Consider the following 13,888-nt stretch of genomic DNA (forward strand, 5'->3'; position numbering starts at 1 on the left):
TCCCGCGCATGTTCCCTTAAATTCACCGGGGCAAGATTAAATACGCGCGTTTCAATACCGTCTGCATCATTTAACGGAGCGAAATGGAAGCGAGAGGTGTAATTAATTGTGGGAGAAGTTTTGAAAAGGGATATCTCTAATCGTCGCTTCTTAATTAGTCCCATTACATTTGCGCAACTTTTACAGAAGAATCGTCCTTACGTCTGCCTTCTCGTTTTTCTTTTTTTTTTCTTTATTCTCACTTTTTTTTTTTTTTTTATTCCGTGACAACTGTGCAATTTGTTACTGCGAATGGTTCCGTCTAGCCCGACTTTCCTCCCTTTCAAAGCTCAACGAAGCCTCCGGCAAACATTTTCAATTTTCACTCCTCGTACCAATTCGGACGAGCCATTCGGCGAACAATTAGTCGCCGAACGATTTGATTAGCGATTGTCATCGGCAAATTTTTTTCCGTCCCTCGATACGCGGAAAAAAAAGAAAAAAAAAAAAAAAAGCTCACGACCGACCAACGGGCAGATCATTTTCATGCGGCAATCCCAATTTTTTATTCGACCAATTAACAGCGTAATTCTTCAATCGCCGCGCGAATGCAGAGCCCCTCCAAACAATATTCGGAGGCCACGTCGTATTCGAGTAATTTTTTCAGTTAATTCTTTCTCTTCCCGAATATTTCTCCTTCAATATTTTTCCGTTACAACAAGCGTTCACAAAACCAATCTTGCAACCAATAAATCGTTCGTTCTATTGACCATTAAAAAAAAATTCATTCACTGCGCGCGTGTTTCGTTCCGAATTCATGAACAATTCTCACTAACCCAAGTTAAGATTCGATATACCTCGAGAACGCCGGGGCGCCGCTTGCCTATCGATTTTTCACGAAAGCGCAAATAAATCCCGCTTAACGTTACACGTTTACGTATGTAATCTGCGCCCGTGTCAACAGAATCGTACAAAGGTTTCAATTTCGCGTAGCGGCGTAATGATCATAAACCGCAGGCGTGTAATTTTATGGGCCGAAAACGCCGCGTTCTCCTTTTTTTTTTTTCGCGGGGGTCGGGAAGGGGCAGGTAATAAAGCAATAAAGCGGGCGAGATTTTTGATATAAAATCCAGAGCGGGCGATCTCTCTACGGGAGGGCGAGACGCGTAGAATCCGCGGAATCTGGAGCACGAAACGACAACGGCGAACCCGGCACGAAAAGGGCGCGGGAAGGCAGCGCGAGGAACGAGTCGGCCGGAGGTGGATAGGGCCGGGTGCGCGAGAGCGAGAGAAGCGGCGAGGAAACGAAAGGGACGGCGAAACAAAGCGGCGTCCCTTTGTCCCGCTCTCAGCGTAGCTTGCTCTCCGGTCCTCGCGCGCGCTCAGCCAGGCGCATTTTGCAAAGAGCGCGTCGCGAGAGACTCTTGTTGTCCCCGCGATATTACTTCCTACATTTGCGCAAATTATATCGCCGCGCCAGAGACGCAGTCTCGCTGCCGACGCTTGCCTCGCGAGGCGCTCGTTCGCCGCACTTTTGTTCCCGCTTAAACTTCTAATGCACGTCCGCGACACGAGAGATAACTATTAATCAAAGACGTGAGCAGAGGACGGAAGCGCGAGGAGACAAACGGAGATGGAAAGGGAACGTTCACTTACTCGCCCGTGGCTGTGACTATCACCCACCGTATAAATCCTGGTTCCTTTTTTTTTTCTCTATCTCTCTCTCTTTTTTTTATTTCTTATTTTTTTCTTTTTAACTTGTATGCGGCTTAATGTTGAAAAGCGAAATCGTATTCGATTTTAGGAAGGAGATATGGAGATCTTAATTGTCGCTTTTCCGGCAACAAATCTGAGCTTCGCTACCCGAGTACCTACGTACTGTGTACATGACTACCGACAAAGGAATGCGGGTGTCCTAACGCCGGTTGCGTGAAGCCGCCCGGCCGCGCGACCTCTGTTTGTATATGTATTAACGTCCGAAAGTAAATATATGAATTCCATTTAAACGAATGGGAAACGTTTAAAGTAGCGCGTAAGACGTGTAAATACCCGTTCGTGAAATATTACTGAAAATTGTTAAACGCGAAGCCGTTTTCTCTAGCGCGGAAGAATCAAAAGTAAACGCGACGCGCGCTCTAACGTCTCGAATATATTACGTACATATAAAAAGTTTACTTCTTTCGTTTACGTAATTATTATTTGGAATATGAATAATTACCGCCAAACGATCCTCACCGCCGTTTTTCTATTTCTCGCGATGGGAAATTGCGGAAGCTATTCCACGATCCTATCTCCGACACTTTCCGATCTTTTCTTGTCCGGTGCTACCCGACTTTCTCGGCTTTTCACGGTTTTCTAGACATCGCGTCTTAAAACAACAGACGACTCTCGCGAATAACCATTTCGCCTTTTATTATCCCCCTCGCAAAGGATCGAGTTACAGAATTACGAGCGTGACGGCAGCGTGCATTCGTTTATTTGGCCGGCAAGCAAGGAGAATAGCTCGTTCGTCCTGGCGTCTAATCTTTCCGTTATACCGGCGATCAACGGTCACGCGAAATACGTGACAAACTCAAAACGTAAAATAAAAAAAAATAAAAATAAAAATAAAATAAAAATAAAAAAATAACACAAGCGATAGATAGGCAAACTGAAAAATATCCGCCACAAATATTTCTCTACCGCTTCATCGCACGTATCTCTTTACCCTCCCCGGAATTGTTATCCGAGCTACTTGTCGGCCGGGTCTTCTAATTAAAGAGAGGAATGTACGCAGCCGCTCAATGAAAACTGCGTGTAGAAGGCGATCGCGTGCCGCGACAATTACGCCCGATTATGCGTCCGTTACTAACGGCGGGCCACGTTACCGCTTTCTTCGCAACATTGTTTGCGCGAAATCTCACGTAAGCGAAGCGGGGGATCAATTTTCACTCGTTTCTGCTAAAAGACCCGCTAATGACACCCCGAAGAAAAACGTTCCCCGAACCGCCGCCGGCGATGGAAGATATATTACGCTTGTAATGCAAGACCCGGCAGGATTTCTTCGCAAGCGGCACGCAACGCGTCGCGAGCAGTTTTTCTTTTTTTTTTTTCGTTAAGTAACGGGGCCCCGCGACGTCCGACGAGCACTTGGATTAATTAAATTTAGCTGGGTCGGCTTGATAATTATCGTTTATTACGTTTCGTTCGAGCCGGCGGGTGACGATCAACGAGGAAGTGACTCGGATGAAACTATGAATTCAGAATTTTTGTGACTCCTGGCGAAACAATCGTCGTGCCGTTTCGTTAGTCATCGCGATAATCAAGAGTCATTTCTCGCGATTAGAAAAAAAAAAAAAAGGAAAAAAAAAACAGTCGCGTCACGCGTCGCCTAAGCTCGCGAAAAAATTATTACCGAGTTTACGGCGCTCGGACTTTTCTGATTCTCTTTAGAGCAATTTACATCGTTACATTATTAGTCGCCGCGATAATTGCCGGTCATTTCGCGCGGTATTAAGGAGTATTACAGCACGTTATCGCTTCGTGTCCGTCGTGCGCTTCGAGTACGCTCGTCGAAGAAACGATCGAGCCACTTTGTGCCCCTTGAGCGGAGCGGCGCCACATCAGCGTCAATAAGCAAACGAGTGATGCCCACATATCGCCCATTGGCCGGTTCTATGAACGGCAATTGTTGTACGTTGACTTGCGGGCTCTATAAATAATCCTCGTAATTTCTAATGGTCGCTTGTCTCTTTTCCTCCCTTTACGCCCTCCCTCCCTCCCCCTCCCCCAACTCTCTCTTCCTACAATTCGTGTGTCAGCAAATTCGCCGGTGGTCTCGTTTTATCGTGAGGGACTTTGAGCTTGTGCGGCGCGTGAAATTGCGACGGTAAAAAGAGCGGCACGAGCGGAGGCTGCGGCGCAGAGGCGTGCGCGGGGAACAATCAAACATTCTTCGAATTAGCAACGCGAAGTGCGAGAGCGGTCGACTCGACTCCCACGTGCTCTTTCGTTTCCCTTGCGCGGAGCGGTAATTACACTATATTACCCTTTGACGTTCGTTATAATGGATAACGCTAAGCAAAAATGTTGAGAATACCGGGGCGTGAGGCGGAGGAAATGCGGCAGCGCTCTGGGAAAAACGTCTGTGCGCGCGGAAACGGAAAACGTTCCGTCGATTCACCGACCTCGGCCGCGGTTTTTTAAATTGAAATTTCGCCGAATTAAAAACTCACTTTAAATTACGCGGCAATAAGATTTTCGTTTCCCGCGCTTCCGCCTTTCTCATTAACGCTCGGATTCTCGCGCGTCGTCAAATTTTTATTTTGCCGCGCCGCAAAATTTTTCTTATATAAATAAAAAAAAAAAATAAAAATAAAAAAAGACAGTAAAATATGATAAAAAGTACTTACGGGAGCGGCGGGATGTCTCGCCGGCGCGGGGTACATCTTAGTCTTGGGCAATTGCTTCTTAGAAATCGCTGCAGCGTCTACGGTGCACTGTACGCACGATCATTTCACCATTTCGTGGGCACGGTCGCATCCTCGTGACTCGGAAGGGCTCCCATCCGGACGACTGGTTCCCTCTTAGATCGGTCCTCCTCCTTTCTTGCACTTTTCACGGCACAACGCGACTCATCGCGGTTACTTTATCGCGCGAACACTTCTCTCATTTATTAATAGACGCGGCGGTCGAAACTTTGCGGATCTCGTTTAAGTTCGACGTACGCTCGCGACACTTTTCCCCTTCGGCATCGTCGAGTGCCTCCGTCTCCCTGTGAAAGAAAAATCTGATTTTTATTTCCTCGCTTCCTGCGTAACGTCGCGCGTAAGCCAATAATTTCTTATCGCGCGTTTTCTCGCGCGAGGAGCCCGTTCGCTCGAGCGGGAAAACATTTGCTCGTTGGCGCTATTTAGATTCTTTTTTTCTCTCTCTCTCTCTCCCTTTCGAGAAAGCGGCGCTAAAAATCGTCCTTTATTAACCGCGATATCTCGCGGGCGCCATGCGTTCTCATTTCACCGACGTCGCGCGCGTGTGAGCGCAGCTTTACGATGGCGATCAATTTATCGTTCGATTTACTAGACGCGTAAACCGCGCGTCCCGCCGTTGCTCCGGGAGCATTTATCCTAATCTCCGAGGCGTGTTTCGAGCCGAGGACAAAGAGCGAGAGAAAAAAAAAGGAAAAAAAAAAAAGGACCGGAGATGCGGCGGCGTGAGAAGGACAGAAGGCGAAAAGAAAGCGCGCCCGACCGTGCATGTATATCGGGCGCAAAGCTGCCGGCTGTGCGCAACGTCACGTTTCAGGATCTACGACGCATTGATTACGATGCAATTTTCAATGGACCGCGGCGGCAGTAGCAACACGATGCATTTACGCGCAACCATTATCGCAAACACCGCGACGTGTCAAATGCGACGCGTTGGGCAAATTCCACGGCGAAAACAAAATTAAAAAAATGAAAAATAAAAGAAAATAAAAAGACATAAGGTGCTTCTTACCCGCGAGTCCGTTTACGAAAGCGCAGTAAGGTTCCCCGTCGAGGGTTCGATAATTAAAAGATTTTCGCGCAAGAGTAGGCGTACGTGCGAGAGACAAACGTCGAAATCTCGCGACCGGACCACCCTAGCCCGATCGCGGATCGATCAATTTCCTTCCTTCGAGCTGACGGACAGCCGCGTCGTTTACATTTATCGTGGGGGGAGGGGAAACATTTAAATAAGCGCGAATCGATCGACGTGTGTGTTCTGGTAGCGCTCGTCGCACGCCGAACGAGGCGAGGGAACGATAGGAGGCACTAAAGCGGCCGTGCAAACACTCACGGCCGATGGATGCGCCGGCCTCAGCGACGTCGGGTTAGTTTAGGCCGTAGGCTTAATTTCCAAGTCGAGAATTGGCCGTTCGACGGCGGTAGCTGGGACGGAACGGGAGGGAGGGAGGGAGGATAATTCGCGGTCCCGCGCTCTTCGCGCGCCGAGTCCGCGCGAATTGCCGTGCGCGATTTCAGCCCGCGCTGTTTATTTTAGCCGCGCCGCGGGCGGGTCGCGGATTACGGGAAACATTTTTGCGATTTGCACGCCCGGCCGACGAAAGGGGGGTGTCGGACGGCCGTCCGAAAACCAGCGTGCCACGCGTGGACCCCGCTGGACAGCGTCGCCTATTATTTTCACGCTTTTACCGTGCCGCACGATCGCATATACATGACGCGTCATTACGGGCTCTTTGTAACGCGGGATGATGTTTCGTGTAACGCGCAAAATGGAGTCATATAACCGCGTTAACAGTCCATTCTCCGCGGATAATGTATTTCGCGTGGCGACACACGCGCACGTAGGCAGGTCCGGCTTGGTGTGCACGTGTGCGTGGATATAAATATATTTATATACGTACGCCGTAATGTAACGCGCTGGGGTTCGAAAAAAAAAAAAAAAAAAAAATCCCAGGCCCCGAATTCGAGCCGTCGCGTCCCCGTCAATTTGCAGGCGAATGCACGTCACGACGGGACGATAAAAACTTTTCGGCCCGATACCGTGTGACGTCGCGACGCGCCCCGTCGGCAAACGACGCCGCCGTCGCCAAATTAAATCCGCCCTCGTCCGTCCGCGTTTCCCGCAAACGCCGAGAAAAGTTTCGCCGCGCTTCATTGTCTCGCGAGGACGACGGAGGCGTCAGAGAGGCCGGACAATCGACGGATCCCAAAGCCGCCAATTCGTAGAGAGATTCGATGCAATCGGGATCGGGATAAATGCAATCGAAGCTGCGATTCCGCGCCGAATCGCGGGAGGCATCGCGCGATTATTTCCGAGGCGAAGTCCGGAGAGGAGCCGCGCTTCTCGGGAAAAATAAAAGCTCGGGTACGTTTGAAGAAAAAGGAACGAGCGGGTCACGGAGGAAGTTATCGCGAATCTCACATAATCGGGCTCCGGCCGATCCTCAACCGCCCGATCGTCCGTGATTTCTTTGCCTCCTCGATCGTTATCGCGACATGGCCGAGCGGCGGCGCACAATACCTTTGCGGATTAAAGGATTCTCCACACCGGGCACGCCGGTGTCGCGCTTTAATTATCGAGCACCGCGAGTGATACCGCCGCGCGCCGTTTACGAGTCCCGCAATTTCGTTACGAGCAGCCGAACACGGTCGTTCCGCGACGAAGCTGCACTTCCCTACCTCCGCGCGACTCCGGAAGTTCAATTTAAACGCGCGGCTACGGTGAAAAAAATTGGAAGGCGCCCGACGATCGCAGATAGCGAGTGAAAAAAAAAAGAAAAAGAAAAAAAAAGTAACGAAAAATGTCGATAAATTAATTCAGCGTGAAATTATAATTCGCACTCCTTCGCGCCGTTCGCGATCTCGGCTCGCGCGGAGGTGCATAAACATATAAGAAACGCGTGATAAATGACAATTTGTTTCCGCGCATAAGTTACAGATCTTTTTATACGTACGTATATATTGGCGAACGACCGTTCGTGACTGGCACGGAAGTAAAAAAAAAAAAAAGAAAAAAATAGACTATTTGGCGCTGGTGATAAAAGCGAAACGACTCCGAGCAATGAGTTACGACGGTGTCCTAATATTCCGCATACTTACGGCGCGGCCGATCGTGCCTTTATTAGCCGCGCGACGACGACGCGGACTTCGTAAAATGCACGTGTCGTAAAAAGCCTTATCTCGCCGGGCACGATAATTATACGGCGGGCGGCGCGGCTTAAGTGGCCCGCGGCGGTGGTTAACGCGAGCGTGTAAAAATTTTGTTTGAACAGCGGATTATTAAGAAATTCAGCCACCGCGTCCGCAATCACGAGATGAAACCGTCCCGCGATAAGATCCGGCCGCTGCGGAATCGTTATCGGCGCGACTGAAACGTCCGCGCGGAAAAGTCGGAAGGTCCGCGAGTTACTTTCCGAAATTCGCCTCGCTCGGGCTGCCGAGAGCCCGCGGCGAAAGCGGGACCACAATTTACGCGATACGCAAAGGGTGGCTCCGCGAACTTAGCGCGACAAAGAAAAGAGGAGACGCGAGAGGGAAAGAGGCGGCGAGGAGCCGGAGCCTGTCGATCGTCTAGTCCCTGACGATTTTACGAGGCGTGTACGACGATTACCTCTAACATCGTTAACCCGTTCGCCCTCCTCGCCACTTTTCGATTATCCTCACCGCCGACTCTTAGCAATAGCGCGAGTAAAAGCGCCCGGGACAATTAATTTAGTCGGCTGATAATGCACCGAACCCGGAAGTCGCGTCGTCGCGCTGAAAGATTTAAAGGAACTTGTTACCGCGGCGCGTAAAACTCCCGCGGTTCTTCGATCGGCAAACAGAATTGCGCCGTTAATCAAAACTTCCCGACGTTCGCTCGAACGCGTCTCAAATAAGAATTGAAATTCGGGGGTTGTAAATAATTGCGCGCTAAGAAAGAGAGAGAGAGAGAGAATACTCGATAGTCACTTTCCTTTTCTAAATAAAAATCGCGCGCGTATTTATGATAAAATCTAAAAGATCGCAATCTCGGAAATAATCAGCTGACCGGAAATTACCTTTCGAATTTTCGTGAATGACTCGAGAGGTTAATTAACTAACCGCGACAAGTTCAGAACATTATAATAAAAATATATAAATTCAACAATATGATACAAAGATATTATAAAATAATAAGTAAAATATCTCGCAGCGAAGTCGGTTGAGATTGGACTAAATAAAAAATAAAAAATAAATATTTTAAAAAATTGATTTTTGCAGCGTGTCGTCGTCGAGATGCCAATGTTAAACGCCTTCGTACATTTCCCCAATAATCCGAGCACGTTGCGATAGACACCGGGGGTGGGTTGGCAAACGAGAGCCAAAGATTCGGAGCGGACTCCGGGGTCTGTTGTTCGAAACTCGATTAACGAGCCCCCGACGCTCGGCACGGCGCAACGTTTTCTCGGAAGAGAAACGCGCGCCTTATCGATCAAGAAGCGGAGCGGAGGGAATTAAGCCTTGATCGCGGCGCGGGACGAACGGGGGCCGGGGAGGGGGGAGGCGGACGGGGATTAGTTTTTGCGGATGACTCGCACCGCCGATCCTTCCCTCGTTTCGCGAAAGACGGCCGTAATTATTGGGCCCCCGAGAACCGACGGGGCTCGAGAGATTAACGAGATAGCCTTAACGCGACGCGTCGCACGATCGGCACAGAACAGGGGGAGGGAAAGAGGGGGAGAATGGCAAAAAAAAAAAAAAAAAAAAATAACGATTTGTTTTATTTTGTTCTAAGTGCAAAGGCATCCCGTACCGCTTATTATTCGCGTTTCCGTTGAAATTGTACGGCGGGCTCGTGCTCTAAAGTTGGCCCGCATAACCGATGTGGACACGTGACTCCGCGTGCCGCTAGCTATCGCAGCCAGCCGCACAAACTTGGCCGCGGTCGGACTACGGGCCGTTTCTCAACCGACTTCTACGCAAGTCTCGAAGATTCGGGTACAAGAGTGTCGTATGAGACTTACCGCCGGTGGCCGCTGGGATCGACGATGAGGAAATGATCGTCAGCACGCGAAGATCCGGGCTGTTTCCCTCTTAATCCGTCTTGGCACGTCGCCGCGAAAAAGCACTCGCGTTTTCTGCCGCGCACTCTCTGCTTTCCTGCGCCCGTGCGGATCTCAGCCTCCTCCGCTGCTCGCTTCGCCTCGCACTGACACTTTCGCAGAAAGACGCGTGCACCTAAAGTCGACACAGGGTTTTTACCGTCAATGTACGTGCGAGCGGGTGTTCCGACGGACGTGTGGGTGTACGTGTACGAACGGACGAGCCGCAGAGCCGTAGGTCGGACACCGGAGGCGGGCGAATATCGCGACCGTATCGCGCAACGTACAACGCTCGACTGCGAGCCGGGTACTTCGGGCAGTACCGGAGAGGATGACGGGAACGTGCGAACGCCGCTTGCCGCCGCCGCCCGCCGCGCCACCCCGCGTCGCGCGCCCGAACTCACCGATGAGCGACGACCAATACGAACGCATCAATGAGAACGGGTACACTCACACTCGCCCGCGCGCGCACCAAGTTGAGGTACCACCGTTCCGTCTCGCTCCCCGCCGCGGACTGTCCTTCCTCCACTGCTGCGCCGTCTCTTCCCAGCTCCCACCACTCCTCCTACCGCCACTCGCCCCCCGCTTCCCCGCGCGAGTCAAGGGCGTCGACCGACGGGGGCGAGGGGGGAAGCGCTCCGTCGTCTCTTTTCCGAAGAGTTTGTGGGTTACGAAGAAGGGAATCTGTATCTCCCTTTCCGTCCCGCTCATCCCGAGGACCGTTAAAAAAAGATTCAATCTACCACCGCTCGCGGTGGCCCGCCTCTCGTCGTCGTGCGCGTTTCTCTCGCCCTTCGCCTTTCGTCGTTATCGCGCGGAATATCGCTCATTAATTTTGACCGCTAATGTCGAATAACGTCCATCAAATCGTCCCGAGTAATAAGTATCGAGGCGTATTTCGCCGACTCCCGTGGATTTGTTTTTGTTCCGGCGCGACAGTCTGTTGTCGAGAGCGCGATGCTCGTTACTTTCGGTCGCCGGCGTAAACATTGCGCCTACGTACCGACGAAAACATTGCGCCTACGAACCGACGACTATTATGCTCGAGTTAAGTAACATGTTGCCGACGACGTTCACGTGCCCTTAAATCCGGACGATTATGTCGGTTTCGAAGGCGCGATTTCGCGTGTCGGCCATTTGCAATCAACACGAAGAATCGGCAGAGGCACGGGCGACGTATTAAAATATATTCGCGACGCGCATAAGTTTCGAAAACTCTTTAGCGACACCCTTGCTTCTCGCGTCGCTCTCTCGCTCCTTCTCTCTTCCTTGATACAGATATACGTATACATACTACCTCCGTGCACTCCGTTGCCCGATGCTCCGTTTCATCGTTGCTCACTCTCTCTCTCTCGCACCGACGCGCGTTTCTTAATCTTTCGCTCTCCGGTCGGTCGGGTCCTACGTGCCGTCTCTTTCTCGTTCCGCTCGCTCGCTCGCTCGCAATCCCGCAGGCCGGTGGTACAGCGAGAATGCCGAATGTCGAACCGTAGGTGTGGGCGACGCGTGTGTTGTGTGTATGTGTGTGGCGACAGAGACAGCGCGAGTCAAAGTGGCGGAGAGCGCTGGACAACACGAGTCAACCGGCAACGTAAGTAGAGAGCTCCGGCGTGGGTGTAACAGCCGCGAGCGTGTGGGTGAGGGACGCGGGGAAAGGGGAAAGGGGAACAAGAACGATGCGGCCGACAGGGACGAGCGCGCGCGCGCGCACGCGGCTGTGTGCAAAGCTCGCGCTTACGTGCACACGTCGGCGGCGTGTGCGGGCGCTCATCATATTACACACCGTTCATGCATCGCGTCCGCCGCCGCCGCCGCCGCGCTGCTTTGAGGAGAGATGAATCCTCGATTCGGTTAAACGCCCGCCAACCGGGGGGGATGCTCTAAATCAGGGCTGTCTACCTGAGCACACGTACACGCCGCCCGCCCGCGCGCGCCCCGGCTTTTCGAAATTCCAATACTCCGCTCTCTCGCCGAGCGCGACGAGACGAGAGCGAGAGCGACGTCAGCTATTGCACCGATGCGTTTTCCTGCGCATCTCGTCGCGAGATGTATGTCTTCCTCGCCGGCGTGATCGATCATGAATAGAAATCGACGGGATACGTTGTTACGTCATGTTTCGCTGCGCGACGGGATAATGGAATCGGAGATATTGAAATTTTGAGGGAGGAGAAAGAAAAAAAAAAAAGGGGAACCGTTTCCGGAAGCGGCGACCGAAAGCTCTTCTTCGTCTCGCGTGCGAGATCTGGTCAGTTTCGTCGAATAATAACGAATCGCGTAAAGCAAATTAATCGACGGAATCGTGGGATCGTTCCGAAGGTGTCCCGCAGTAGATTAATTACGTAATGACATGTTAAAACACGACTCGCGAAGTTTGAAACGGGGATTCGATCGTATTTATTTTCCGCTTTGTCCCGGCGTGTAAAAGGATCCGACGGCAAATTGGAGTTCACGGCAGAAACCGGGATTATTCCGGGCAGTTGCGTAATGACGCATTTAAAATGCGGCTCGTAAGGCGATAACAAAATCAACGTGTGACGCGCCAGGGAAACGTCGCCGGGGAAATGTAAATAAGCGTGATGTTCATTGGCAAAGTATTCCCGACGTATCGGAGATACGCGGCCGTTTCCAACCGCGATTTGTCACCGCGCGGAATTTTCGCCGCTGCGAGAAAGGCCCCCGCTAGCAGTCGCACTTGACGCTACAATCGACTGTTTACGCGTGGAAAATTAATTCCGTTCCGTAAAACGCGCATATACACTTTCTATGCATTTTGCATATCCGTTTACGCAACGCAAAATGGATTCGCATGAAATTTTCAAATCTCGTGCAAAGTTACGTAATGGGGCTTGAGCGATGCTCGCGAACGGGATTTCGAGATCGGCCGCTTCGCCACGGCGCGTTTACGCGTACGTCCGGACTGCTCGCGGAGTGTTCTACGTTCGTACAAAGCTGCTCGCACCGTCGTCTGCGATTTGCGATAAACGCGCTCGCCTTATTGAGTGCCGTGGAATTGGCTCGACCCTTTCCTCCCTTCGCCGAGAGTCGGCCGCAAGCCGCAAGTCGTCATGCACTTTTCGTCCGCGCGCACGCACGTTCCACATCCATCCATACATACATACATACACGCGAGCACACGCACGCCGAATTGACCGTACATTGTGCGTTCGGGGTATTCACGGTCGCGCAAATGCGCACATGTGGTCACGAAAACCCGCTGGCAGGGGGAAAGGGGAGGAAGCGGGAGAGACGAGCGTGGGGGAGTCACTTTGAGAGAGTACGCGGAACGGCCGTAAACGCAATTGGAAATCTTTAGGATACCGTAACGCGAAAGGGTGACGAGTCACGGGAGCCGATAGCGTGCGAGCGAGATTTATTTCGCCGTGGGAACCCCTTTCTTTCGAGGGCGATTACGCACACATGCAACGCGCGCAAAGAGAAAGAGTTATCGAGTCCTTCGTACACGTGGGAGTCCCGCGTCGTCCAACGTCGATGGTGCGTACTTTCGGCGACGACGAGTCCACGTCTCCAACGCCGATGTGCGTGCCCTCGGTGACGCGGATTCGTGTTTTTCCTTCCTCCGGACGGGCGTCCCGTGACCCCCGGCTACTGTTCCACGCTGAGTAAACAGGCCGCATAACTCCGCGGATCGATGAAGAATTAATTGACTCGTTGAGATGACGTTTCCTCTGCGCATTTTTCGCGTGACTAATAATACCCGTTGATCTGCTCCGCAACAATTTGGCTGGCAATCGGCGGATGCGTACCGCAAGGCTCTCTTTTTCCCTCCGTTTTTTGCTTTTCGAAAAAACGCGCACCTGAAACGTAATCGAGAATAAGAACCGATGCATAATTCATGAGGAGGCCGGCTATTTATCTTACTCGTGTTACGAAAAATAGGAGTGTTCAAGTGAGAGTTTTACCGCAGGCCAATTCGCCGTATTACGTCAACGGCTTCCACATTCGTACTTCGACGACATTGACGTAATACTTGACGCACGAGACATCTCTATTTTTTCGCCAAAGCTACTCACTCTCGTTCCCGTACCGCGAAATCGTCATGCAAACATTCGTGCGTCTCTCTCCGTCTCTCCTTTGCGCCATAATTCGATCCCGCTGCAGCTGCGAGTTCTATTGTTGCGTGGGTGGGAATTAAGACGTGAGAAAATTTGCGTTCTTAAAACTTCGCACTGGGCGCGAAAGGTTCACTTTCGACCAGGCTCTGATTAACTTAATCTGATTACCTTAATCGGAAATCTGACGACGATTCAGTAGAAGAGAAGCTTCGCGTGCAGCTTCTCGTGTTTCATTTTCGTCGAGTCCAGGCCTTTGATCGAGTTGATTTCAGTTCGGTCGAAGTGGCGTCGAAGTCTCGGAAGTTCG

The 13,888-nt window shown here is 51.4% G+C and overlaps 1 protein-coding gene across 6 annotated transcripts in view; it reads right to left on the bottom strand.

The window, feature by feature from the left end:
• The window catches only part of Gro (TLE family member transcriptional corepressor groucho), a 55,649-nt gene extending 45,595 nt beyond the window's left edge, over nt 1-10,054 (bottom strand). For 3 of the 6 annotated variants that reach the window (XM_070669887.1, XM_070669892.1, XM_070669890.1), the window contains exons 1-2: nt 9,431-10,052; nt 4,371-4,732 (exon numbers count right to left, since the gene is read on the bottom strand). In XM_070669887.1, the coding sequence (XP_070525988.1) occupies nt 4,371-4,406 (36 nt within the window). In that variant the 5' untranslated portion in view covers nt 4,407-4,732; nt 9,431-10,052. Of the gene's footprint in view, nt 1-4,370; nt 4,733-9,430 lie in introns of all 6 variants that reach the window. The other 3 variants (XM_070669889.1, XM_070669886.1, XM_070669888.1) reach the window with 2 other exon arrangements.
• Between the last annotated feature and the right edge of the window lie 3,834 nt (nt 10,055-13,888).

The sequence above is a fragment of the Cardiocondyla obscurior genome, linkage group LG19 (assembly GCF_019399895.1).
Source record: "Cardiocondyla obscurior isolate alpha-2009 linkage group LG19, Cobs3.1, whole genome shotgun sequence".
In the NCBI taxonomy this organism is placed as follows: Eukaryota; Metazoa; Arthropoda; class Insecta; order Hymenoptera; family Formicidae; genus Cardiocondyla; species Cardiocondyla obscurior.